This window comes from Macaca thibetana, chromosome 3, assembly GCF_024542745.1.
Source record: "Macaca thibetana thibetana isolate TM-01 chromosome 3, ASM2454274v1, whole genome shotgun sequence".
NCBI classification, from domain to species: Eukaryota; Metazoa; Chordata; class Mammalia; order Primates; family Cercopithecidae; genus Macaca; species Macaca thibetana.
The window spans coordinates 9,813,249-9,840,593 of record NC_065580.1 but is presented as its reverse complement, the minus strand read 5'-3'; the positions used below and the strand labels follow the sequence as shown (position 1 = coordinate 9,840,593).

The 27,345-nt window shown below is 46.6% G+C and overlaps 3 protein-coding genes across 4 annotated transcripts in view; 1 reads left to right on the top strand and 2 right to left on the bottom strand.

Moving 5' to 3' along the window:
- The window catches only part of ZNF425 (zinc finger protein 425), a 370,402-nt gene that overhangs the window by 25,091 nt on the left and 317,966 nt on the right, over nucleotides 1-27,345 (bottom strand). The gene's annotated exons all lie outside the window — the stretch shown is intronic.
- The window catches only part of PDIA4 (protein disulfide isomerase family A member 4), a 415,254-nt gene that overhangs the window by 125,990 nt on the left and 261,919 nt on the right, over nucleotides 1-27,345 (bottom strand). The gene's annotated exons all lie outside the window — the stretch shown is intronic.
- ZNF398 (zinc finger protein 398) overlaps nucleotides 16,730-27,345 on the top strand; it is a 31,418-nt gene continuing 20,802 nt past the window's right edge. Inside the window, exons 1-2 of one of the 2 annotated variants that reach the window (XM_050785840.1) lie at nucleotides 16,730-17,011; nucleotides 24,056-24,451. In XM_050785840.1, coding sequence (XP_050641797.1) covers nucleotides 16,988-17,011; nucleotides 24,056-24,451 — 420 coding nt within the window. In that variant the 5' untranslated portion in view covers nucleotides 16,730-16,987. Of the gene's footprint in view, nucleotides 17,012-17,155; nucleotides 17,515-24,055; nucleotides 24,452-27,345 lie in introns of those variants that run through there. The other variant, XM_050785841.1, reaches the window with a different exon arrangement.

Here is a 27,345-nt window from a genome sequence, read left to right as displayed (position 1 = left end):
GCTCTATAGGGCAATTGGATCTGTTTCAGTATAGGGGTATCTCGATGTAGTTTTTATTTGCATTTCCCTAGTTGCTAATGATATAAAAAAATATTATGTGCTAAATTGCCAACTTTTAGTTAAGTTTTTGTTCTTGTTCCTTGCCCATTTTTAAATTGTATTTTTCTCAGGTTGATAAATATGGACTTTTTATTAAGGAAAGATTTTATTATAGGCAATTGTTTTAACGTATTTAGAACAGGCTGGGCGTGGTGGCTCACACCTGTAATCCCAGCACTTTGGGAGACCAAGGCTGGTGGATCACGAAATCAGGAGATTTCCTGGCCAATACGGTGAAACCCTGTCTCTACTACAAATACAGAAATTAGCTGGGTGTGGTGGTACACGCCTGTAGTCCCAGCTGCTGGAGAGGCTGAGACAGGAAAATCGCTTAAACCTGGGAGGCGTAGGTTGCAGTGAGCCAAGATTGGGCCACTGCACTCCAGCCTGGCGACAGAGTGAGACTCCGCCTCAGAAACAAAACAAACAAAAAACATATGCAGAACAATATAATAAGCCCCAGCCATAATCCAGCTTTGGAAACATTTAAAAATATATATTTTATTTAGCATTTCTATTGAATTTGAAGTAGGGGGGAGGGTTTCGTGTTTTAGCTTAGTCTATTATCCTAGTGGAAAATTATTTGCTTTTGACACTTTTAAACAGTTTTAGACATTTTAAGTATGTTCACACCTTTAATAGCTATGCAGCATACCAATTTACCACAACTTATTCATCCAGTCCTCTACTAGACATTTTGTTTATAGTCAAGTTTTAGTTTATAGTCAAAAAGCATCAAATACTGCTTTCGATGAGTCTTACATTTGCAAATATATTTATGGAATATATTACTAGAAAAGTAATTGTTTGATCAAAAGGTCTACTTATTTATAATTGACACACTACTAAGTTGCTCAGAAGAGGTTATATCAATTTATAGCTCCACCAACTTCCTTATATTCTCTCTCTCTCTCTCTCTCTTTTTTTTTTTTTTGAGACAGTCTTGCTCTGTTGCCCAGGCTGTAGTGCAGTGCCACGATCTTGGCTCACTGCAACTTTCACCTCCTGAGTTCAACTGATTCTCCTGCCTCAGCCTCCCAAGTAGCTGAGATTACAGGCATGCGCCACCACGCCTGGCTAATTTTGTGTTTTTAGTAGAGAGGGGGTTTCTCCATGTTTGTCAGGCTGGTCTCGAACTCCCAACCTCATGTGATCTGCCCGCCTTGGCCTCCCAAAGCGCTGGGAATACAGGCATGAGCCACCCCGCCTGGCCCAGAGAACCAACTTTCTCTCTTTCGAGACAGAGGGGCACCCGAATGGGACCTCCAGACCTCAGTGGAGTGCACCGGATTTTGTAGGCAGGCTTGAGGAGACCGTGTCTGATTTACCAGGGGCCCAAAGATGGGTTGGACCAGGTGTGACATCTACATAGCATGAGAGGAAGCTGGCCACCCACCCTAATCTTCTTAATGCAGATGGGCTTGCCACTGGGCCAGTGCCTTGTTGTCTGCTCCCCACTGCACAAGTGGTTGGAAAGAAAAAGAGAAGATGGAGTTGCCATTTTGAACACGCCTAGTCTCTGGTAGCCTTTTCTGATTGGCACAACTGCCGGCATTCACCCGTGCAAGCTTCCACTTGCTTATGTATGTCTGCAGCTCAACTTTACAGGCTCCTTGTTAGAAATAAAATTTGGGGGCTGCTTTTTATTAAAAGGAAACCCTTACTGAGGACTTTCTTACCCTCACTATCTGCCTAAATAATTTCTTTTTAACTCTTATATCAGCAGTGAGGACAACCAGAGGTCACTTTGATAGCCATGTTGGTTTTGGTAGGTTTTAGGCTGGCTTCTTTAGTGCAACCTGTTTTATCAGTAAGGTTTTTTTTTTTTTTTTTTTTTTTTTTTTTTCTGATAGAGTTTTGCTCTGTTGCCCAGGTTGGAGTGCAGTGGCACAATCTTGGATCACTGCAACCTCTCTGATGGGTTCAGTCGATTCTCCTGCCTTAGCCTCCCGAGTAGTTGGGATTACAGGCCTGCCACCACACATGGCTAACTTTTGTATTTGTATTTTAGTAGAGATGGGGTTTCACCATGTTGGCTAGGTTGGTCTCGAACTCCAGGGCTCAAGTGATCTGCCCACCCCAGCCTCCCAAAATGCTGGGATTATAGGCATGAGCCACTGTGCCAGCATGGTCTTTATGACCTGTATATTGTGAGGACTTCCTATCTCATCCTGTGATTTAGAATGCCTTAACCATCCGGGAATGCAGATCAGCCTCATTTTACCTAGCCCCTATTCAAGATGGAGGTGCTCCAGTTCAAAGGCTTCTGACAAAGTGATCTGCCTGCCCCAGCTTTCCAAAGTTCTGGGATTACAGGCGTGAGTCACTGCACCTGGCTTTTTGGTTATTTTTGTGTTTTTTAAATATATGTATATTTTTGTTTTTTGTGACCTTCAGTTTTTTTTTTTTTTTTTTTTGAGACAGAGTTTTGCCCTTGTTGTGCAGGCTGGAGTACAATGGTGTGATCTTGGCTCACCACAACCTCCACCTCCCGGGTTCAAGTGATTCTCCTGCCTCAGCCTCCCGAGTAGCTGGGATTACAGGCATGCACCACTGTGTCCGGCTAATTTTGTATTTTTAGTAGAGACGGGGTTTCTCCACGTTGGTCAGGCTGGTCTCCAACTTCTGACCTCAGGTGATCTGCCCACCTTGGCTTCCCAAAATGCTGGGATTACAGTCGTGAGCCACCACGCCCAGCTGTGCTGTTTTTGTCTTTTTTTTTTTTTTTTTTTTCTGAGACGGAATTTTGCTCTTGTTGCCCAGGCTGCAGTGCAATGGCGCAATCTCGGCTCACTGCAACCTTTGCCTCTCAGGTTCAAGCAATTCTCCTGCCTCAGCCTCCCAAGTAGCTGGGATTACAGGCGCCTGCCCCCACGCCCAGCTAATTTTTTTTTTTTTTTTTTTTTTTTTGTATTTTTAGTAGAGACGGGGTTTCACCATGTTGGCCAGGCTGGTCTTGAACTCCTGACATCAGGTAATCCACCTGCCTCGGCCTCCCAAAGTGCTGGGATTACAGGTGTGAGCCACCGTGCCTAGCCCATTTTTGTCTTTTTGATATGAGATCTCATTCTTTTGCCCAGGCTGGAGTGCAATGGTGTGATCATAGCTCACTGCAGCCTACACCCTCTGGGCTCAAGATCCTTCCGCCTCAGCCTTCCAAAGTTTGGATCTTTGGGGACTACACGTGTGAGCCACAGCATCCCATCCATTATATTCTTAATGATCTTTCTGTACAACCTAAATTTTATTTTTTCAACTCTGAGTACTTCTAAAGATATATTAACTAGACATTAGGTAATAGGTAAAAGAGTAACACCTAATCATGTATTATTTATTTACTTATTTATTTAGAGATGGAGTCTCACTCTGTTGCCCAGGCTGGTTTTTTTTTCCTTCAGCACTTTTATTTTTATGTTTTTGGACAGAGTCTGGCTCTGTCGCCCAGGCGGGAATGTGTGGCGCAATCTCGGCTCACTGCAACCTCTGCCTCCCTGGTTCAAGCAATTCTCATGCCTCAGCCTCCTGAGCAGCTGGGACTACAGGCACACACCACCACGCGCAGCTAATTTTTGTATTTTTAGTAGAAAAGGGTTTCACCATGTTGGCTAGGCTGGTCTGGAATCCCTGGCCTCAAATGACCTGCCCAGCTCGGCCTCCCAAAGTGCTGGGATTACCACCTGACCTCATTTATTATGTTAAAGACTCTTAGAGATAATGCTGATTGCAATAACCACATTAACAAAGCCTAGTTGAAGAAGGCAGGCATTTGAAAGTAGTTTATTTTCTTATTGTTCAGTTTTGACAGTTCTTAATTTATTCTGAATGTAAGTCCTTTGTTGGATATATGATCAATAAGCCAACACGGTGAAACCCTGTCTCTACTAAAAATACAAAAAAAAATTAGCCGGGCATGGTGGCGGGCACCTGTAGTCCCAGCCACCCAGTAGGCTGAGGCAGGAGAATGGCGTGAACTCGGGAGGCGGAGCTTGCAGTGAGCTGAGATCGAGCCACTGCACTCTAGCCTGGGTGACAGAGCGAGACTCTGTCTCAAAAAAAACGAAAACAAAAACAAAAAAACAACAAAGAAAGCTTTAATTTTAAGTGGGAGCTAAGCTATGAGGACACAAAGTCGCAAGAATGCTATAATGGACTATGGGAACTTCGGAAGAGTGGGAGCGGGAGTGAGGGATAGAAGACTACACATTGGATGCAGCGTACACTGCTCCAGTGATGAATGCACCAAATCCCAGAAATCACACCTGGAGAACTTACCCATGTCACTAAACACTACCTGTTCCCCCCAAAACTATTAGAATAATAATAGTCCCGGTGCGGTAGCTCAGGCCTGTAGTCCCAGCACTTTGGGAGGCTGAAGGAGATAGATCACTTGAGGTAAGCAGTAGTTGACGATCAGCCTGGCCAATATGGTGAATCCAGGTCTCCACTAAAAATTCAAAGATTAGCTGGGTGTGGTGGTGCGCACCTGTGGTCCCAGCTACTCAGGAGACTGAGCATGAGAATCACTTGACCCCGGGAGGTGGAGGTTGCAGTGAGCCAAGGTCATTGCACTCCAGCCTGGGAGACAGAGGGGGGACTACGTCTCAAAAAAAAAAAAAAAAAAAAAAAAAATAATAATAATAATAATAATGAAGTTTTAATTTTGATGAAGTCCAATTTGTACTTTGTAGCTTTTTGTGGATTGGGCTTTTGGTGTCGTGTAAGAACTCTGCCTAACTCAAGGTCATAAAGATTTATTTTTTTTTCTAGAAGTTTCCTAGTTTTATGTTTTAAATTTATTTACGTGTATGTTTATATTCCCGTATTTAAAACTTTAAATTTAAAAGTAAAATTTATTGTCAAAAATGCAAACTTGGGGAGGGCATAAAGATCACACACAAGGCTGCCACTTCAGATTTAGAGGGTTGCACAGCGGCCAGGCAAAGGCGCTCCTCACTTCCCAGACGGTGGGGCGGCCCAGCAGAGGCACTCCTCACTTTTTAGACAGTGCGTCTAGCAGGCAGAGGTGCGCCTCACTTCCCAGTTTAAATTTATATCTATGATCTGGTTTTTTTTTTTTTTTTTTGAGGCGGAGTCTTGCTCTGTCACCCGGGCTGGAGTGCAGTGGCCGGATCTCGGCTCACTGCAAGCTCCGCCTCCCGGGTTCCTGCCATTGTCCTGCCTCAGCTCCCCCAGCAGCTGGGACAACAGGCGCACGCCGCCATGCCCGGTTAATTTTTTCGTATTTGTAGTAGAGACAGTTTTTCAGTGTTAGCCAGGATGGTCTTTATCTCCTGACCTCTTGATCCGCCCGCGTCGGCCTCCCAAAGTGCTGGGATTACAGGCGTGAGCCACCGCGCCCGGCCATGATCTGTTTTTATTTACTTTGCGTAAAAAGTGTGAGAGTTGGGTTGAGGTTCATTTATTTTGCATATAGAAGTCCAACAGTTGAGATACAATTTGTTGAAAAACTTATTCTATCGTCATGTAAGTGCTTTTTTTTATTTTTTAATTTTTTTGAGACGGAGTCTCGCACTGTCACCCAGGTTGGAGTGCAGTGGCATGATCTAGGCTCACTGCAACCTCTGTCTCTTGGGTTCAAGGGATTCTCCTGTCTCAGCCTCCCATGTAGCTGGGATTACTGGCGCCCGCCACCACACCCAGCTAATTTTTTTTTTTTGAGGCGGAGTCTCGCTCTCTTGCCCAGGCTGGAGTGCAGTGGCCGGATCTCAGCTCACTGCAAGCTCCGCCTCCTGGGTTCACGCCATTCTCCTGCCTCAGCCTCCCGAGTAGCTGGGACTACAGGCGCTCGCCACCTCGCCCGGCTAGTTTTTTTTTGTATTTTTTAGTAGAAACGGGGTTTCAATGTGTTCGCCAGGATGGTCTCGATCTCCTGACCTCGTGATCCGCCCGTCTTGGCCTCCCAAAGTGCTAGGATTACAGGCTTGAGCCACAGTGCCCGGCCCCCAGCTAATTTTTTTATATTTTTAGTAGAGACGGGATTTCACTATGTTGGCCAGGCTGGTCTCGAACTCCTGACCTCGTGATCTGCCTACCTTGGTCTCCCAAAGTGCTGGGATTACAGGTGCCCACGAGCATGCCTGGCTAATTTTTGTATTTTTAATAGAGACGGGGTTTCACCATGTTAGCCAAGCTGGTCTCGAACTCCTGACCTCAGGTGATCCTCCCGCCTCAGCCTCCCAAAGTGCTGGGATTACAGGTGTGAGCCACCATGCGTGGCCCACTGAATTGCTCTTACACCTCTGTAAAAAGTCAGTTGTCCAAATTTATGTGGGTTTATTTTTGGATTCTTGTTTTATTGATCCATGTGTCTATCCCTTCCCCAGTATGACATGCTGGTGATTACTGTAGCTTTGGAGGAGTATTGAGAGTAGACATCCTTGCCTTTCTCAGTCTGAGGGGAAGCCATTTAGTCTTTCACTATTGAGTATGACGTTAATTGCAGGTTTTTGTACATACTTTTAAGACAGAGTCTTACTCTTTCCCCTAGGCTGGAGTGCAGTGGCGTGATCTCCCTCATTACGACCTCTGCCTCCCGGGTTCAAGCAATTCTGCTTCAGCCTCCTGAGTAGCTGGGATAACATGCGCATGCCACCATGTCTGGCTAATTTTTGTATTTTTAGTAGAGATGGGGTTCCACCATATTGGGCAGGGTGGTCTCGAACTCCTGACCTCATGATCCACCTGCCTTAGCCTCCCAAAGTGCTGGGATTACAGGTGTGAGCCACCCCACCTGGCGTGTAGATACTTTTTAGCATGTTGTGCTAATTCCCTTTCATCGCTAGTTTTGTGAGAGTTTTTATTGTGAGTAAATGTGAGTATTTGTTTTGTCAAATTATTTTTCTGCATTTATGGGCAAGCATAATCACATCTATTTAATTGTGAAAAACTGGAATCTAATCATGTAAATAAGTCGGAAGCACCCATAAGATGAAATATGTAGACATTAAATTTATGTTTTCGAAAAATATTTGGCCGGGTGCAGTGGCTCACGCCTGTAATCCCAGCACGTCGGGAGGCCGAGGCGGGCAGATCACCTGAGGTCAGGAGTTCAAGACCACCCTGACCAACATGGAGAAACCCCATCTCTACTAAAAATACAAAATTAGCTGGGCATGGTGGCACACGCCTGTGATCCCAGCTACTCGGGAGGCTGAGGCAGGAAAATAGCTTGAACCCGGGAGGCAGAGGTTGTGATGAGCTGAGATCAGGCCATTGCACTCCAGCCTAGGCAACAAGAGCGAACCTCTGTCTCAAAAAAAAAGGAAAAAAAAAGAAAAATATTTAATGCTATGGAAGATATTCAAGTATATTAAATAACAAAGGCAGGTTTCAAAACAGTATTTATGGCTGGGTGCAGTGGCTTACGCCTGTAATTCCAACACTTTGGGCGGCCGAGGTGGGTGGATCACCTGAGGTTAGGAGTTTGAGACCAGCCTGGACAACATGGCGAAACACCATCTCTACTAAAAATACAAAAATTATCCGGGCCTCGTGGTACACGCCTGCATCCAGCTACTCTCAGGAAGCTAAGGCATGAGAATTGCTACAATCCGGGAGGCAGAGGTTGCAGCGAGCCGAGATCGTGCCACTGCACTTCAGCCTGAGTGACAGAGTGAAACTCCATCTCAAAAACAAAACAAAACAAATCAAAAAACAGTATTTACGGTTTCAACTGGATTAAGAAAATAAATAAATAAATAAATATTTTGTGTGTGTGTGTGTGTATTTATATAAAATAAGCTCAGAAAGATAAGAAACAAAATGCTTTGAGTGATTATCTCTGGATTGTATGATTATATGTGGCCTTTGTCTTTATACATCCCTGTATATTTCAAATATTCTGCAAAGCACAGAAAAATAATAATAAATGTGCTCACTGCAGCTTCAACGTCTGGGGTTCAATTGATCCTCTCATCTCAGCCTCCTGAGTAGCTGGGACTACAGGTGCATGCCACCATGCCCAGATAATTTTTTTTTTTTTTTTTTTTTGAGACGGAGTCTCGCTCTGTTACCAGGCTGGAGTGCAGTGGCGCATCTTGGCTCACTGCAACCTCTGCCTCCCGGGTTCAAGCAATTTTCCTGCCTTAGCCTCCAGAGTAGCTGGGACTACAGGAGCACACCACCACGCCCAGCTAATTTTTGGATTTTTAGTAGAGACGGGGTTTCACCATGTTGACCAGGATGGTCTTGATTTCTTGACCTCCTCATGATCCACCCGCCTCGGCCTCCCAAAGTGCTGGGATTATAGGCACGAACCACTGCGCCCGGCCATTTTTTTTTTTTTTTTTTTTTTAAAGTTTTAATTTTTTTTTTGTAAAGATGGGGTCTCACAATGTTGCTAAACTGGTCTCAGACTCCTAGGCTCAAGTGATTCTCTCATCTGGGCCTCCCAAAGTGCTGGGATTATAGGCGCAAACCAGTGTACCTGGCCTATCGTTACTGTGTGAATACCTGCTTTTAAATTTAGGTATTCTAAATTCCAAATGTAACTTGAAGTATAAAATCTAATGATGTGCCGGGCATGGTGGCTCACACCTGTAATCCCAGCACTTTGGGAGGCTGAGGCGGGCAGATCATGAGGTCAGGAGTTTGAAACCATCCTGGCCAACATGGTGAAACCCCGTCTCTACTAGAAATACAAAAATTAGCTGGGCGTGGTGGCACATGCCTGTAGTCCTAGCTACTTGGGAGGCTGTGGCAGGAGAATCACTTGAACCTGGGAGGCGGAGGTTGCAGTGAGCGAGATCACACCACTGCACTCCAGCCTGGTGACAGAGAGAGACTCTGTCTCAAAATAAATAAATAAATAAAAATTAAAAAATAATAAAAATCTGATGATGTGCTTTAATGTTCAAATCCTGGCAGTCAGTAGAATTATATATGAATATATATTTAATACTACAAAAGTAAAATACTATAATAATTATTAAGGATTATGAAAGATGTTATTTTATGTAATAAACAGGAACTTTCAAATAGTTACACTGACAGTATGATATTAAGAGTGTGTTATCTAGATAACTTTAGAAAGAACATTATGTTCTTTTTGAGCCTACAGATATTTATAAAAATACAATCGTACCATGAGGGAAAAAGAATGAACATTCGATACAATAATTCTAGTTACTATGGAATTATTTTGCACAGTTGCATTCATAACAGTACATAAAATACTTATTTTTTTTTGAGACAGAGTCTCGCTCTGTTCCCCAGGCTGGAGTGTAGTGGTGTGATCTCGCTCACTGCAACCTCCGCCTCCCGGGTTCAAGTGATTCTCCTGCCACAGCCTCCTAAGTAGCTAGGACTACAGGCATGTGCCACCACGCCCAGCTAATTTTTGTATTTTTAATAGAGACGGGATTTCACCATGTTGGCCAGGATGGTTTCAAACTCCCAAACTCAGGTGATGCACCCGACTTGGCCTCCCAAAGTGTTGGGATTACAGGCGTGAGCCACCAAGCCAGGCCCATAAAACACTTTTTAGAAACAAATGTTTAACAGTTTTGTTCCATTCCCTCCCCTCGAAAAAAAAAAAAAAAATCCCTGGCTGTGCATGGTAGCTCACACCAGGAATCCCAGCACTTTGGGAAGTCAAGGCAGGAGCATCCCTTGAGCCCAAGAGTTGGAGACCAGCTTGGGCAACATAGCAAGACCTCCTCTCTACTAAAAATTTAAAAGTTAGCCAGGTGTAGCAGGGTGGGTCTGTAGTCTCAGCTACTTGGGAGGCTGAGATGGGAGAATTGCTTGAGCCAAGGAGGTCAAGGCTGCAGTGAGTCACGCTTGTGCCACTGCACTCCAGCCTAGGCGACAGAGAGAACCTGTCTCAAAAAAAAAAAAAAAAAAAAAAATTCCTATTTGGTAATTTTTCACACATTAGGGAGAAAAAAGCACAGTGTCAACTTGGTCACCTCAAAATTTCACAAGGAGGGAGAATCTCATGTACAACACATATATGATAAATCATCTTTGAGACATGATTAAAAAATTTTTTTACAGAGCGTATGAAGAAAAGGAGAAAGTTTAGATTAAAATGGGGCACTCCAAATACAATTGTTCTCTCTAATCCACAGACTTTTCTTTTTTTTGAGACGGAGTTTCATTCTTGTCACCCAGGCTGGAGTGCAATGGCACGATCTTGGCTCACTGCAACCTCCGCCTCCCAGGTTCAAGCTATTCTTCCGCCTCAGCCTCCCGAGTAGCTGGGATTACAGGCATCGCCATCATGCCCAGCAAATTTTTGTATTTTTGTAGAGATTGGGTTTCATCATGTTGGCCAGGCTGGTCGTGAACTCCTGACCTCAAGTGATCCGCCTGCCTCGGCCTCCCAAAGTGCTGGGATTACAGGCATGAGCCATGGCACCCGGCCCTAATCCACAGACTTTATAAGCATGCTTTTAGTAAGACAGGTTATCATAGGTTGGCATCCATGAAGGCTGCTTTTGTTTGAGACAGGGTCTCGTTTTGTCACTCAGGCTGGAATGCGATGGTGCAGTCATGGCTCCATACAGCCCCCAACTCCTGGGTTCAAGCAGTCCTCCCACCTCGACCTCCCAAAGTGTTGAGATTACAGAGGTGAGTCACCGTGCCTGGACTAATGATTTTAGAGCTTGTAGAGATAACTGCTATAGACTGGTAACCATTTTCAGTTGCGATTTCCCCAATACCTTAATTCTAAATATTATTTTAGGAAACATTCCTAAAATATTTTTCCTGATTCATTTTCTGCTGTGCACAAAAAGGTTAATGAAACTTAATTATGCTGCAACAACATTAAAAATGTCTTATATACCAGATATATACAGTATATAATTGTATATATACCAGATACTGTATATATCTGGTATATATTTGGATATGAAGAATGAAGCTTAATTTTTTATGTTTGACCCCACAGCGACCAATTATTAATTCAACTGTTTCCATTTTCCCTACTTTATGAAAAATTCCTAGGTCTCAGTGAATCTGACTTTGAGAAAAATTTATGGAATGTAAACTCAGTAAACAGAAATGCATGAAAGTCTAATTTCCCATGGAAAAATACAGTAAAGGCTACGAGCACAAGCACACTATAGTTTGTTCCCATCTTCAGTTTTATATTCACAAAATAGGTATAGCTTAATGTATGTTATTTTATTGATTGATTGATTGATTGGTGTAGTGGCATGATCTCGGCTCCCTGCAGACTCAACCTCCCAGGCTCAGGTGATTCTCCCACCTCTACCTTAATGTATTAATGATGTAATACAAAATTACTGGCCAGGTGCGGTGGCCAGAGTGAGACTCCATCTCAAAAAAGAAAAGAAAAGAAAATTACTGGCAGCAAGCAGAAACATTGTAGATTTTTTTTTTTTTTTTTTTTTTTTGAGACGTAGTCTCGCTCTGTCGCCCAGGCTGGAGTACAGTGGCGCGATCTCAGCTCACTGCAAGCTCCGCCTCCCGGGTTCACGCCATTCTCCTGCCTCAGCCTCCCGAGTAGCTGAGACCACAGGCGCCTGCCACCTCGCCCGGCTAGTTTTTTGTATTTTTTAGTAGAGACGGGGTTTCACCGTGTTCGCCAGGATGGTCTCGATCTCCTGACCTCATGATCCGCCCGTCTCGGCCTCCCAAAGTGCTGGGATTACAGGCTTGAGCCACCGCGCCCGGCGAAACATTGTAGATTTTGAAATTGTCTCGTTTTACAAGATACTTAAGCAAAGTGGAGCAGTTATTATGTCTTTCTAAAGCTGATCGGATAAAGGCTTTAATTTTGTAATTTTCAGAGAATATTACCAATGTAGCAAGATTTACCAATAACCAATGGTTGCTTGCAGACAAAAGAGTTTGTTGGAACTTGCTGAATAAATTTATGTGCCATGAGGGTACTTTTTACAGGATATACGCTGAAAAAAATCTGTCCTTGATTCTATGCAAGGGAAGATGCTGAAATTGGTGTGCATATACAGGGAAAGTCAAGATGCAGATGGAAACTGTGATTATTTTGTTTTGTTTTTTTTTTTTGAGACGGAGTCTCGCTCTGTCGCCCAGGCTGGAGTGCAGTGGCCGGATCTCAGCTCACTGCAAGCTCCGCCTCCCGGGTTCACGCCATTCTCCGGCCTCAGCCTCCCGAGTAGCTGGGACTACAGGCGCCCGCCACCTCGCCCGGCTAGTTTTTTGTATTTCTTAATAGAGACGGGGTTTCACCGTGTTAGCCAGGATGGTTTCGATCTCCTGACCTCGTGATCCGCCCGTCTCGGCCTCCCAAAGGGCTGGGATTACAGGCTTGAGCCACCGCGCCCGGCCGGAAACTGTGATTATTTTGTTAACTCAAAAACCAATTGGCAGGGCGTGGTGGCTCATGCCTGTAATCCCAGCACTTTGGGAGGCCAAAGTGGGCGGATCACCTGAGATCAGGAGTTGGAGACCAGCCTGACCAACATGGAGAAACCCTGTCTCTACTAAAAATACAAAACTTATTTGGGCATGGTGGCGCACATCTGTGGTCCCAGCTACTTGGGAGGCTGAGGCAGGAGACTTGCATGAACCTGGTAGGTGGAGGTTGCAGTGAGAAGAGATCATGCTATTACACTCTAGCCTCGGTGTCAGAGACAGACTCTGTCTCAAAAAAAAAAAAAAAAAAAAAAAAAAAATACCCAACCCCAAAACAAACCAATTAAGGCTGGGTATGGTGACTCATGCCTGTAATCCCAGCACTCTGGGAGGCCAAGGTGGGCAGATCACCTGAGGTCAGTAGTTCAAGACCAGCCTGGCCAACATGGTGGTACCTCGTCTCTACTTAAAATACAAAATTAGCCTCCATGGTGGCGCACGCCTGTAATCCCAGCTACTTGGGAGGCTGAGGCAGGAGAATCACTTGAACCTGGGAGGCGGAGGTTCCAGTGAGCAGAGATTGCGCCATTGCACTCCAGTCCGGGCAACAAGAGTGAAACTCCATCTCAAAAAACAAAGAAACAAACAACCCCTAAAAAAGCCAATTAAATTGTTTCATAGTCACATTTCTAGATCCAAACTTTTAGGACAATTTTTTCTCTAGTGATTATGTATAGCAGCAAGAGCAGACAAAAATATTATAAATTAAAAATAAGTTAGTACAACAACCTTAAATCTGCTTCTGAAAATACTGTGCATCTTCTTTAAATAGTACACAAGAAGCTTCAGTCAGTGAAATTGCTTAATGAAATGCCAGTACCCTCCAAAGAATTTTTAAGGCCAAGAATTAAATAGGAAGAATTTCTTGTCTTAGTAAATTCCTATTAAGGAAGGAACATTTAATAAATTGGTGGTAATATTACCATATTAAAGCAGAGAGGTAGCCTTGCTTTCCATGGAGCTCAGTTGAAGGTGTCTTATTTAGTAATACAAATGTCCCTGTGAAATGGCCATAGGAGCATCTGACAGAAATTGTTCTTACGTTGTAACATCAAACTTGAAAACTTTACTACGTTTTTTTTTTTGGAGATGGGATGTCAGTCTGTCGTCCAGACTGGAGTGCACGGGTGTGATTACAGCTCACTGCAGCTTCAACCTCCCTGGCTCAAGTGATCGTACCTCAGCCTCGCGAGTAACTGGGTCGACAGGTATACATTACCATTCCTGGCTAATTTTTGTGTTTTTTGTACAGACAGGGTCCCACCAGGTTTGCCTGACTGGTCTCAAATTCTTGGGTTCCTGCCTCGGCCTCCCACTGTGCTCGACTACTACTTTTTTTTTTGAGATGGAGTTTCATTCTTATTGCCCAGGGTGGAGTGCAATGGTGCAATCTTGGCTCACTGCAACCTCTTCCTCCTGGGTTCAAGTGATTCTCCTGCCTCAGCCTCCTGAGTAGCTAGGATTACAGGCACCTGCCACCATGCCCAGCTAGTTTTTCTATTTTTAGTAGAGACGGGGTTTCACCATGTTGGTCAGGCTGGTCTCAAACTCCTGACCTTAGGCGACCCACCCACCTCAGCCTCCCAAAGTGCTGGGATTATAGGCGGGAGCCGCCGTGCCCAGCGTCTTGGCTGCTACATTTTAAATAATAAAATTACACAACAGAATTTTCCTTCCAAGAAAATTCAGATTATTATTTTTTTGTAACCTGGTCATATTGTGATTCAAAGAATGGTAATTTTCATTATTAAACATTCACCATCTGACCAATATGTATATTCAGGTAAATCCCAAATTACAGACTGCATATGTAGCCCCAGGCTAAAAGTAACTTAGTCTGCTCAAGAGTAGTTGCCCCAACAGGATAGTTCTCATACTTTTGTGATTTACAGATAGTTATACTGTTACGGGCATTGACTCATTCATGTGTTGAAATACAGGTTTGGCAGGGTTTGATTCATCCACGTTTGAAACGAAGACTTACTGGAAAACCAGGGGCCTGCGCTTATCCTATCAAGACACACATGAAACTGCCCCTACAGGGTTGACAAAAACTGCATGCAGGTTCTGGACAGAAATATAGTTATAATTAAGCATTAATCAGGCTGCACTTTGGCCTACTTCCTTGTTGCTAATAGTCACAAGGCACTAGATACTGACATTTGCATGTCTATTGTTCCTATAGATAGGATTTCAGACTTCAGACTAAGCATTGATTTGCATCCCTGTTGTTCCTGTAGACAGGATCTCTGACATTAGAATCATAAGGCTTTTGTTTAAGGATCGCTTAAGATGTTTTTCAGACCACGAATTCCAGTGAAACAGTTGATTTCAAGCAGTTTGAAGACCCCCCACAGAGGAATGGCAAGAGCATGAGAATGTAGTTTCCTCATCTCCTTGTACCATCATTTCACCCAGCACTCTCCCACCAATCCGTCATCTCCATTACCCTTACAAACCCCAACCCCAAATTCCTAGGGGAGATAGATGTGAGGCTTCTTCCTGTCTCCTCCTTAGGTAGCCGTATGATTCGACCTCTTTCTCTGCTGCAACCTGGTGTCTCAGCATATAGACTTGCTATGTGCATTGGGCAAGGAACCTATTGCAGTTACACACACTCTGTTGACTTAAAACACAACCTCCCCAGGTAACACTTTGTTCTAGCAGGTCCTTTTTTTTTTTTTTTTTTTTTTTTTTGAGATAGAGTCTAGCTCTGTCACCTAGGCTGGAGTGCAGCGCTGCCATCTCTGCTCACTGCAACCTCCGCCTCCTGGGTTCCAGCAATTCTCTTGCCTCAGCCTCCGGAGTAGCTGGGATTACAGGTGCACGCCACCACGCCCGGCTAATTTTTGTATTTTTTAGTAGAGACGGGGTTTCACCATGTTGGCCAGGCTGGTCTGGAACTCAGGTGATCTGCCCGCCTCGACCTCCCAAAGTGCTGGAATTACAGGCGTGAGCCACCACGCCCGGCCTGTTCTCGCAGGTCCTTTAGCTCAGACGCAGCAAACCGTAACCCCAAGCTCGATCTCTGCTGCTCTCAGGAATTCCACTTCCTCCAGCTTGGGCAACATAGCGAGACCCTGTCTCTACAGAAAAATAAATAAATAAATAAATACAAATAAATTAAACATTAGCCGGGCTTGGTAGCTGCGCCTGTAGTCCAACCTGCTCGGGAAGGGTGAGGGGAAGGATCGTTTGAGACGAGGAGTTTAAGGCTGCAGTGAGCCTTGTTTGTGCCACATGCGCTCCAGCCTGGACGAGAGAGGGAGACTGTCTCTAAATAAATAAATCAATAAATAAGGCCGGGCGCTATGGCTCACGCTTGAAATCCCAGCACTTTGGGAGGCCAAGGCGGGTGGATCATTTGACGTCAGGAGCTCCAGACCAGCCTGGCCAGCATGGTGAAACCCCGTCTCCACTAAAAATCAAAAAAAAAAAAAAAAAAAAAAAAAAAAAAAAAATTAGCTAGGCATGGTGGTACGTGCCTGTAATCCCAGCTACTTGGGAGGCAAAAGCAGGAGAATCACTTGAACCCGGAAGGCAGTTGCAGTGAGCCGAGATCCCGCCACTGCACTCCAGCCTGGGCGACAGAGTGAGACTCCTTCTCTAAATAAATACATAAACAAAAATTAAGAATCCCATTTCCAGACAGGCCCCGGAGAGTCAATAATCCGAGATGTGAAAGAAACCTTAGAATATTATTTGATCCCAACACGGGCCGCATGGGACGTGAACCGCCTCACCTCGGCAACCACGTTTGTAATTTCCGCAAATGATCTATATCTTCTTCATCCCAAAATTGTGCCTCCCCGTCACTCATTCCACCCACAGGCTCCCTTCAGCCCTGTCCCCCTTACTCTCACCCTGCACATTTCCGCTGTTTTAAATACCGCTGCACTTCAGCAGAAGCCGTTCCCTGCACAGGGCGCCTGCGTATCGAGCCTCGGTGAAGAAAATCACTCCCCAGAATGAACCCGGCTTTGCGGCTGGGTCCTAAACTGCGGTCAGCTGAACCTTCTCGTGGGAATATGAGAAAGCGGAACACTCGTGGGCCCCAAATAACAATCCTCCCCACACCGAAGCCCACAAGCTGGAGGAGGGGGGGTGGAGGTGACGCGGGCGGCGCTGGCCGCGGGGGCCGGCAGGGGGCGCGCTGGCCGCGGCTGGCGGGCAGCGCGAGCCTGCGGCGCGTCTAGGCCCGCGCGGTTCCCGGTGCACTCGCTGCCCACAAAGCGCCAGCTGAGGGGCCGCTGCGGGAGGAGTGCGGCGGAGCCTGCCTCGCGACCGCAGCTTGACCCGCCGCCTGCCGCCCAGCGTCTCCGCCGCGTTCCTGCGCGTCCCGAGCCCCGACGGCCGCGTGAGTCCCGTCCGCGCGGGGAAGGCAGGGCCGGGTCGGCGCCGCCTGTGGAGAGGACCCGGCGGCCAGGCCTGCGTGGGGCCGAGCGCGGCGGCAGTGGCGGCGGCGGAGACTTCCGAGGCCCGGGCCAGACATCGCAGGGCCATGGCTGAGGCGGCCCCGGCCCCGGTAAGAGAGGCCGCGCGCGAGTGTTGTGAGCCCCCGAGACCCAGACCCCGAGGGAGGAAGGCGGGAGGGTAGGGAGCTGGCAGGCACAGGCGCCGTTCTCAGGTCCCACGGGCCACGTCGCCCGGGCTTGGCGGCTGCAGCCTCGCGTGAAGGGACTTAGCGGGTGGGTGTGAAACCGCCCACCCGGGGACACCAGGCTGGGGCGCGGGTCTGAGGGGAACTCGCAGGCAGCTGTGAGACCCGGGGCCCTGCAGTTGGGTTGAAGCCGAGGGGTTGCCCGCTGCGTGTCAGCCCCACTCCTACCCGCCAGACGCTGGCAGCGGAGTTGGGCTGGGGAGCCGTCAGCCATTCTCGCGGCCACGGGAGCGGTCGTCATCGGCAATCTGAGCGGTGGCGCGGGCGGCATTTAGTGTGCGGAGGCGCCTTCCCGCCGCGCTGCGTGGCGCCCGGCACCGGACACGGGACACGGGGGAGGCCCTCTCGAAATATCTGCCGAATGAATGGTGCGGACCCGGAGGCTAGAGTGGCCGGCCTTGCGTGCGTGGCGGTTCATTCGCGGGTGTTTGCCAAGGCCTGCGGGGGCCGGCAGCGGCCAGTTGCCAGGGCGACCGAGGAGACCTGGCCGCGCCTGCACGCAGCCCCGTAGAATGAGAAGGGGACGGTCAGGCCGCGGGGAAAGCACTGATCGCATTTGCCCCCCAAGAGGCCTTTGGTCACCTCTAGGATAGCCATTGTACTGGGTCAGGAGCCACACTGGCACTTGAGGGGTGACTGGGAAAAGGAGGAAGAGCAGCGATGGGTGGGGGATAGAGCAGAGGGAAGTGCTACCTCCACTCTTGGACCTGTTTTTCTTTTTTCCAACCTTTTTTGTGTGTGTGTATAGGTGGGATGGTAGAGATGATCCTGTCTCTGTGCCAGCCCTGGCTAATAGAAATATAAGGGAAGCCACATACAAAACTCTAAATCAAACTTGTCCAACCCGCAGCCCCCAGGCCGCGTGCGGACTAGGACTACTTTAAATGCGGCCCAACACAAATTCGTAAACTTTCTTAGAACATTATGAGATTTATGCACGGACCTTTTTCTTTTTCTTTTTTTTTTTTAAAGCTCATCAGCTATCATCATCAATATTTTATGTGTGACCCAAGACAGTTCTTCCAATGTGGCCCAGGGAAGCCAAAAGATTGGACACCCCTGCTTAAATTCTCTAGGCGTCACTTTTTTTTTTTTTTTTTTTTTTTTTTTTTTTTTTGAGACGGACACCCAGGCTGGAGTGCTGGCGGATCTCAGCTCAAAGCTCCTCCTCTCGGGTTCACGCCATTCTCCTGCCTCAGCCTCCCGAGTAGCTGGGACTCGCCCGGCTAGTTTTTTGTATTTTTTTAGTAGACGGGGTTTTAAAATGGTCTCGATCTCCTGACCTCATGATCCACCCAAAAGTGCCAGGCTTGAGCCACCGCGCCCGGCCTTGTCACTTTTAAAAAGTAAAAAGCCAGGCGCTGTGTTGTGCGCGCCTGTAGTCCCAGGTAGGCTGGGGATTGAGGCGGAAGAATCACTTGAGGCCAGTAGTTTGAGGCAGTCCACACCGTGTTTCTAAAATAAAAAAAATTTTTTGAAAAAAAATAAGGATAGGCCGGGCGCGGTGGCTCAAGCCTGTAATCCCAGCACTTTGGGAGGCCGAGACGGGCGGATCACGAGGTCAGGAGATCGAGACCATCCTGGCTAACACGGTGAAACCCCGTCTCTACTAAAAAATACAAAAAACTAGCCGGGCGAGGTGGCGGGCGCCTGTAGTCCCAGCTACTCGGGAGGCTGAGGCAGGAGAATGGCGTGAACCCGGGAGGCGGAGCTTGCAGTGAGCTGAGATCCGGCCACTGCACTCCAGCCTGGGCGACAGAGCAAGACTCCGTCTCAAAAAAAAAAAATAAAAAAATAAAAAAATAAGGATAAATAGATGAAATTAATTTTAATATATTTATTTAACTCAATATATGCAAAATATTATTTCAACATGTAATCAATTTACTTTTTTATTTTTTTGAGGTGGAGTCTCACTCTGTCGCCCAGGCTGGAGTGCAGTGGCGCCATCTCGGCTCACTGCAACCTCTGCCTTCCCAGTTCAGGCGATTCTCCTGCCTTAGCCTCCTGTAGCTGGAACTACAGGTGCGTGCCACCACGCCCGGCTCCTTTTGTATTTTTAGTAGAGATGGGGTTTCACCGTGTTTGCCAGGATGGTCTCAATCTCCTGACTTTGTGATCCGCTCGCCTTGGCCTCCCAAAGTACTGTGATTACAGGCGTGAGACACCGCGCCCGGCCTCATGTAATCAATTTAAAACATTAATGGCCGGGTGTGGTGACTCAAGCCTGTTATCCCCAGCACTTCAGGAGGCAGTTGTGGGAAGATGGCTTCAGCCCAGGAGTTGAAGACCAGCCTGGGCAACACAGGGAGACTCCATCTCTACAAAACAAAAAAAAAAAGTTGTTTTTTTTTTTTTTTTTAATTAGCCAGGCGTGGTGGCATGCACCTGTACTCCCAGCTACCCAGGAGGCTTAGGTGGGAGGTGTTTGAGCCAGGGAGGTGGAGGCTGCAGTGAGCTGTGATCCTGCCACTGCCCTCCAACCTGGCAACAAAGTGAAACCCTGTCTCAAGCAAACAAACAAATATTTTTTTCATACTAAGTCTTCAAAATCTCGTGTATTTTATACTTATAGCACATATCAATTTAACTAACCACATTTCAGGTGCTCAGTGGCCACATGTGGGTAGTGGCTACTGTATTGAACAGTGCCAGTCTACCTTATGGAGAAGAATCAGGAGACAAATTGACACTAAGAAAGGAACAACCTCCCCAAAAAAGTGGAAGGGGTTGGCATAAGTGAAGCTAATGTGGAGAGTTAAGATTTAAATAGGATGCAACTTCCTTACTAAGTAAAGAAGAAAACTTAGATTCAGTTACTGATAAGTTTGAAGCGAGGAGTATAAAGAGAGTTGAATGAATTTAGGTCTGATTAATTTTTGTCTCAAAGTAAGAGGACATGTCATCTTCTGAGAGTGGGGGACTGCAGCAGACAAGTCTTACTACTCAGTGTCAGCATTACCTGGGAGTTTGTTAAAAATACAGAATCTCGGCCGGGCGCGGTGGCTCAAGCCTGTAATCCCAGCACTTTGGGAGGCCGAGACGGGCGGATCACGAGGTCAGGAGATCGAGACCATCCTGGCTAACATGGTGAAACCCCGTCTCTACTAAAAAATACAAAAAAAACTAGCCGGGCGAGGTGGCGGGCGCCTGTAGTCCCAGCTACTCGGGAGGCTGAGGCAGGAGAATGGCGTGAACCCGGGAGGCGGAGCTTGCAGTGAGCTGAGATCCGGCCACTGCACTCCAGCCTGGGAGACAGAGCGAAACTCCGCCTCAAAAAAAAAAAAAAAAAAAAAAAAAAAAACAGAATCTCAGGCCATGTACCGTGGCCCATGCCTGTAATTCCAGCGCTTTGGGAGGCTGAGGCAGGCGAATCACTTGAGCTGAGGAGTTTGAACCAGCCTAGGCAACATGGTGAAACCCTGTCTCTACCAAAAATACAAAAATTAGCGGGGCATGGTGGTGTGTGCCTGTGGTTCCAGCTACACGGGAGGCTGAGGTGGGAGAATCGCTTGAGCCCATGAGATGGAGGTTGCAGTGAGCTGAGGTTGCATCACTGCACTCCAGCCTGGGTGACAGTGAGACCCCATCCCAAAAAAACGAAAACAAAACCCAACAGAATCTCAGTTTTCCTCACAGACCTACTGAATCAAAATCTGTGCTTTGACAATATCTCCAGGTGATTCTCCCCAGGCCCCCCCACCCCGCCCACACTGTCTCACTCTGTCCCAGGCTGGAGTACAGTGGCACAATCTCAGCTCACTGCAACTTCCGCCTCCCGGGTTCAAGTGATTCTCTAGCCTCAGCCTCCCGAGTAGCTGGAATTACATCGCTTGCCACCACACCCAGCTAATTTTTGTGTTTTTAAGTAGAGATGGGGTTTCACCATGCTGGTCAGGCTCATCTCAAACTCCTGACCTCAGGTGATCCACCTGCCTCGGCCTCCCAAAGTGCTGGGATTACAGGCGTGAGCCACCATGCCCAGCTGGCCCCTCCAGGTGATTCTTATTCATGTTAGTTTGAGGACAACTGTACTAAAAGCTGAAGGACTGTGCTGAGGCTTTATAGTGGCCACTTTATGGAATGGGACAAGCAGCATGGAGGGCACGAGTCAATGTTGAGGTCCCCACAAAGCTTAGAAACCATTGGTGTGTGGTGACAGCAGTTTACCTGGTGGTTTCCTCTAGGCGTGCTTACTAATCTGCTTACAGGAATGGGAGAAAGAATGATTGGACTGATTCAAGGCTGGAGGTTAGCTGAGCAGGTGAGGCAGAAAGACATGAGAGAAGGGGGTTTGGAAGTGACTGACATGATCAACTAGAGAAAAAAACAAAGCCAGGAATAGGCAGATAAACTAGGAGCAAATGGAATAGTCAAAGAACTAGGTGAAATGAGAATAAGGTAATGGGCAAGCTGGAAAGATGGCTGGAAAGATGAAGAGAGTGGCTTATCAGTTTCATAGAGTTAGAAGGCTTTGTATACGTCATCCTAGTCCAACTTATTTGTTGTGGAAATTTTTTCCTTTTATACTACTCTTTGTTTCAAAGCAAATTATTTCGGAGCAGCCTTTTATTTTCTTGGAAAGATCAATAACCCAGGAGTTATAGGATGCAATGAGCTATTGTCATGCCACTGTACTCCAACCTGGGTGACCCTGTCTCTAAAAATAAAAAATAATAAAATAAAATTGAGCTATAGAAGACACTCTGAGGCAGCTGGTTTGCATGCTAGCCTGTTTATTCACTCATTCAACAAAAATTTATTTTATTTTTTTTATTTTTGAGACTGAGTCTCATTCTGTCGTGTAGGCTGGAGTACAGTGGCACAGTCTTGGCTAACTGTAACCTCCACCTCCTGGGTTCAAGCGATAAGTGGATAACATTTAAACTATCCATCTTAGACTTTAAAATCATATAAAATAACATGGCCCGACGTGGTGGATCACGGGGTCAGGAGATCAAGACCATCCTGGCGAACACAGTGAAACCCCGTCTCTGCTGAAAATACAAAAAATTAGCTGGGCCTGGTGGCACCCTCCTGCAATTCCAGCTACTTGGGAGGCTTAGGCAGGAGAATCCCTTGAACCCGGGCAGCAGAGGTTGCAGTGAGCTGAGATGGCACCACTGCACTCCAGCCTGGGTGACAGTGTGAGACTCTGTCTCAAGAAGTAAATAAATAAATAATAAATAAATAATGTGATTTCCCTTAAAGACTTTTTTTTTTTTTTTTTTTTTTTTTTTTTTGGTGAGACGGATCTCTCTCTGTCACCCAGACTGGTGCGATGTCACTCACTGCAAGCTCCACCTCCTGGGTTCACGCCATTCTGCTGCCTCAGCCTCCCAAGTAGCTCGGACTACAGGCGGCTGCCACCATGCCTGGCTAATTTTTTGTAGTTTTAGTAGAGACAGGGTTTCACCATGTTAGCCAGGATGGTCTTGATCCCCTGACCTTCTGATCCACCTGCCTCGGCCTCCCAAAGTGCTGCGATTACAGACATGAGCCACTGCGCCCAGCCTAGATTTCTTTTTTTTTTTTTTTTTTTTTTTTTTTTTTTTTGAGTTTTGCTGTTGTTGCCCAGGCTGGAATGAAATGGTGCGATCTCAGCTCACCGAAACCTCTGCCTCCTGGGTTCAAGCGATTCTCCTGCCTCAGCCTCCCGTGTAGCTAGGATTACAGGCATGCGCCAACATGGCTGGCTAATTTTGTATTTTTAGTAGAGACAGGATTTCTCCATGTTGGTCAGGTGGGTCTTGAACTCCCGACCTCAGGTGATCGGCCTCTCAAAGTACTGGGATTACAGGTGTGAGCCACCCACCACACCTGGCCTCTTTTTTTTTTTTTTATTTTAAGAGACAGAGTCTCCCTCTGTTGCCCATGCTGTAGTGCAGTGGCATAATCTTGGCTCACTGCAACCTCCAGTTCTCAGGTTAAAGTGATTCTCCTGCCTGGGCCCCCCGAGTAGCTGGTGTTACAGACGTGCACCATCACCTGGCTAATTTTTGTATTTTTAGTAAAGATGGGGTTTCACCATGTTGGCCAGGCTGGTCTCGCACTCCCAAACTCAGGTGATCTGCCCACCTCGGCCTCCCAAAGTGCTGGGATTACAGGCATGAGCCACCACGCCAGCCAGAATTTCTTTTTTTGAATAGTTCAATAATTATTTATTAGTGGGTCACAAAGGCACACACCTGTAGCCCCAGCTACTTGGGAGGTTGAGGCAGGAGGGTTGCTTGAGTGAGCCAGCCTGGGCAACATAATGAGACCCCCAAGACCTTGTCTCTAAAAAGAAACAAAAAATGTATTTATTGTAGGCCAAAGTTTGCCTGTCTGAAAATTTCGTTATGTTGGTTTTAGTTCTGCCCTCTGGAGTAACATAGTGTAAGATGAAATAAGTCTATTTTGCCTTCTGTTTTGTAACCCTCATTATTTGAAAACAGCTCTCATGTTTTCTTCAGATTCAAGATTCTTAGCTTATTCAGCCATTACTGAATGGTGTGGTTGTAGTTTGTAAACAGGGTGATTGACAGGTCTAGAGCATAAGTCTATAATGGATTTATCAGAGGGCACTAGGTTCAGTGAGGCCTGGAAAGGATCCCTGTACACATTTGCCTTTTCCAGAGACAGAGGATGCTGCAGCAACCTAAGCTGGGCCTTATATTGGAGGAAATATACCAGACTAGTTCAAGAGCCAATTTCATTAATTCACTGTCTTACCCAATCTATCCCAGAACCACCACATCAGGTCTCTTGGCTGTTGTTGCCAGTGAGCTTCAGAAAGATGAGACAGTACTAAAACTATATTCAAATTAATCTCTGCTGGACAGTTAAGCAGTCCTTATCTGATTTTAGTTTGGAGTTAGGGTTCCTTCTAATGCTCAGTGTCTTGTTCCATCTTTCCACTGCATGCAGACATCTGAATGGGACTCCGAGTGCCTTACATCCCTGCAGCCCCTTCCTCTTCCTACACCCCCAGCAGCAAATGAGGCACACCTGCAGACAGCAGCTATCTCTCTGTGGACGGTGGTGGCCGCCGTGCAGGCTATAGAGAGGAAGGTGGAGGTCCACAGCCGGCGACTCCTACACCTAGAAGGTCGGACAGGGACAGCAGAGAAGAAACTAGCCAGCTGTGAAAAGACAGTTACCGAGCTTGGGAACCAGTTGGAGGGCAAGTGGGCTGTGCTGGGAACCCTGCTGCAGGAGTACGGGCTGCTGCAGAGGCGGCTGGAGAACTTGGAGAACCTGCTGCGCAACAGGAACTTCTGGATCCTGCGGCTCCCTCCAGGTATTAAGGGAGATATCCCAAAGGTAATACCTTCATTTCCAGATGTAAAGTGGTACCACTAAAACTTATACTAGTAGTAGTCTTGGTCATTCAGTTACTTAGATATTTTTATTTCCTTTTAAAGTTTCTTCAAATGTCTCAGGCTGAAAGAATCATGAAAGTGTTTTATGTTTGTCTATTTGGGAAACATTTTATATTTAATTTAGTACCCATTTAGAGTGCCAAGATTCAGATTGGAAACCTCTTTCCGGACCAAAGTTGGCTATCTGGTAGATGGATTTTTTTTCTCTTTTGGTTTATCCTACCCATTACCTATGAACCGCTTCTTTCTTCGTTAACTTGTGTGCCAGAATCTTGGGGAGGAGACTACATAAATATTCATTGAAATCAGTCAATTTGAGGCTGGGCATGGTGGCTCATCCCAGCATTTTGGGAGGCTAAGGTGGGCAGATACCTGAGGTCAGGAGTTTGAGACCAGCCTGGCCAATGTGAGGAAACCCTGTCTCTACTAAAAATACAAAAATTAGCCAGGTGTGGTGGAGCACGCCTGTAATCCCAGCCACTCGGGAGGCTGAGGCTGGAGAATAGCTTGAACTCGGGAGTTGGAGGTTGCAGTGAGCTAAGATCACGCCATTGCATGCCAGCCTAGGCAACAAGAGCAAAACCTTCTCAAAAAAAAAAAAAAAAAAAAAAAAAAAAAGCCTGGCGAGGTGGCTCACGCCTGTAATACCAGCACTTTGGTAGGCTGAGGCAGGTGGATCTGCTGAGGTCAGGAGTTTGAGACCAGCCTGGCCAACACAGTGAAACCCCATCTCTACTTACAATACAAAAATTGGCCAGGCATGGTGGCTCACACCTGTAAACCCAGCACTTTGGGAGGCTGAGGAAGGCAGATCACGAGGTCAGGGGTTTAAGACTGGCCTGGCCAACATGGCCAATAAGGCGAAACCCCATCTCTACTAAAAATAAAAAAAGTAGCTGGGCATGGTGGCGGGTGCCTGTAATGCCAGCTACTTGGGAGGCTGAGGCAGGAGAATTGCTTGAACCCGGGAGGTGGAGATTGTAGTGAGCCTAGATCGTGCCATTGCACTCCAGTCTGGGCGACAAGAGCAAGCCTCCATCTCAAAAAAAAAAAAAAAAAAAGAGGCCAGGTGCGGTGGCTCACTCCTGTAATCCCAGCACTTTGGGAGGCCGAGACGGACAGATCACTAGGTCAGGAGATCGAGACCATCCTGGCTAACACGGTGAAACCCCGTCTCTACTAAAAAATACAAAAAACTAGCCGGGCGAGGTGGCGGGCGCCTGTAGTCCCAGCTACTCGGGAGGCTGAGGCAGGAGAATGGCGTGAACCTGGGAGGCGGAGCTTGCAGTGAGCTGAGATCCGGCCACTGCACTCCAGCCTGGGCGACAGAGCAAGCCTCTGTCTCAAAAAACAAGAAAAGAAAAGTTATCTGGGCATAGTGGCGGGCACCTGTAATCCCAGTCAGGAGGCTGAAACAGGAGAATTGCTTGAACCCAGGAGGTCTGGGTGGCCCTGTCTCTAAAAATTAAAAAATAAATAAAAATTGGCTGGATGCGGTGGCTCACACCTGTAATCCCAGCACTTTGGGAGGCCAAGGCAGGTGGATCACGAGGTCAGCAGTTTGAGATCAGCCTGGCCAACATGGTGAAACCCTGTCTCTACTAAAAATACAAAAATTAGCCTGGCGTGGTGGCGTGCATCTGTAATCCCAGCTACTCAGGAGGCTGAGGCAGGAGAATTGCTTGAACCTGGGAGGCAGAGGTTGCAGTGAGCAAAAATCATACTACTGCACTGCAGCCTGGGTGACAGAGCAAGACCCTGTCTCAAAAATAAATAAATAAATAAAAGTAAGCTACAGGAGATAGCCCTGAGGAAGCTGGTTTGCATGCAAGCCTATTTATTTACTGTTTCATTCATTCAACAAAAATTTGTGTTTTTTTGTTTGTTTGTTTTTTGAGATGGAATCTCGCTCTGTTGCCCAGTCTGGAGTGCAGTGACGTGATCATAGCTCACCACAACCTCAAACCCCTGGACTCAAGCCATCCTCATACCTCAACTGAGACTATAGGCGTGTTTCACTGCACTCAGTTAGCAAATATTTTTTGAATGCTTACTATTTGCTATCTACATCCTGAGGGCATAGCAGCAAACAATTTACTTAAGCTCCTCTGAAGCTTAGATTTTTTTGAGGAAAGAAAAATAATGTAAACCCACATACACATTTAGATGCTTTGATAAAAATAAAACAAAGTGCCATCTGGTGATCTATTTTCATATTTTCAATTGGGTGTCAGAGAAGCTCTCATAAAGGAGCTAATATTTAAGCTGATTCTTAAAGGTGAGGAAGGATTCAACTGTGAGAAGATCTGAGAAAGAGCTTTCCAGGCAGAAAGAATAGCTATGCAAAGTCCCTAAGGCACAAACAGATTTGGAACCCTGAGGCAAAGGAAAGATGCCAGTGAGTTGGTATGGATGAATGAGCAAGAGCATGACTGGAGAAAGGGGCAGGGGTCAGATCATTTAGGGTGGTGTTTTTCAGCCCTGGCTGTAGGTAAGAATCACCTGGGGCCAGGTGTGGTGGCTCATGCCTGTAATCCCAGTACTTTGGGAGGTTGAGGTGGGCAGATCACGAGGTCAAGAGATTGAGACCAGCCTGGCCAATGTGGTGAAACCTGTCTCTGCTGAAAATACAAAAATTAGGTAGGTGTGGTGGCAGGTTTCTGTAATCCCGGCTACTCAGGAAGCTGAGGCAGGAGAATCGCTTGAACCTGAGAGACGGAGGTTGCAGTGAGCCAAGATTGTGCCACTGCACTCCAGCCTGGGCAACAGAGTGAGACTCCGTCTCCAAAAAAAAAAAAAGAAGAAGAATCACCTGGTAGGCTTTTAAAATTTTGA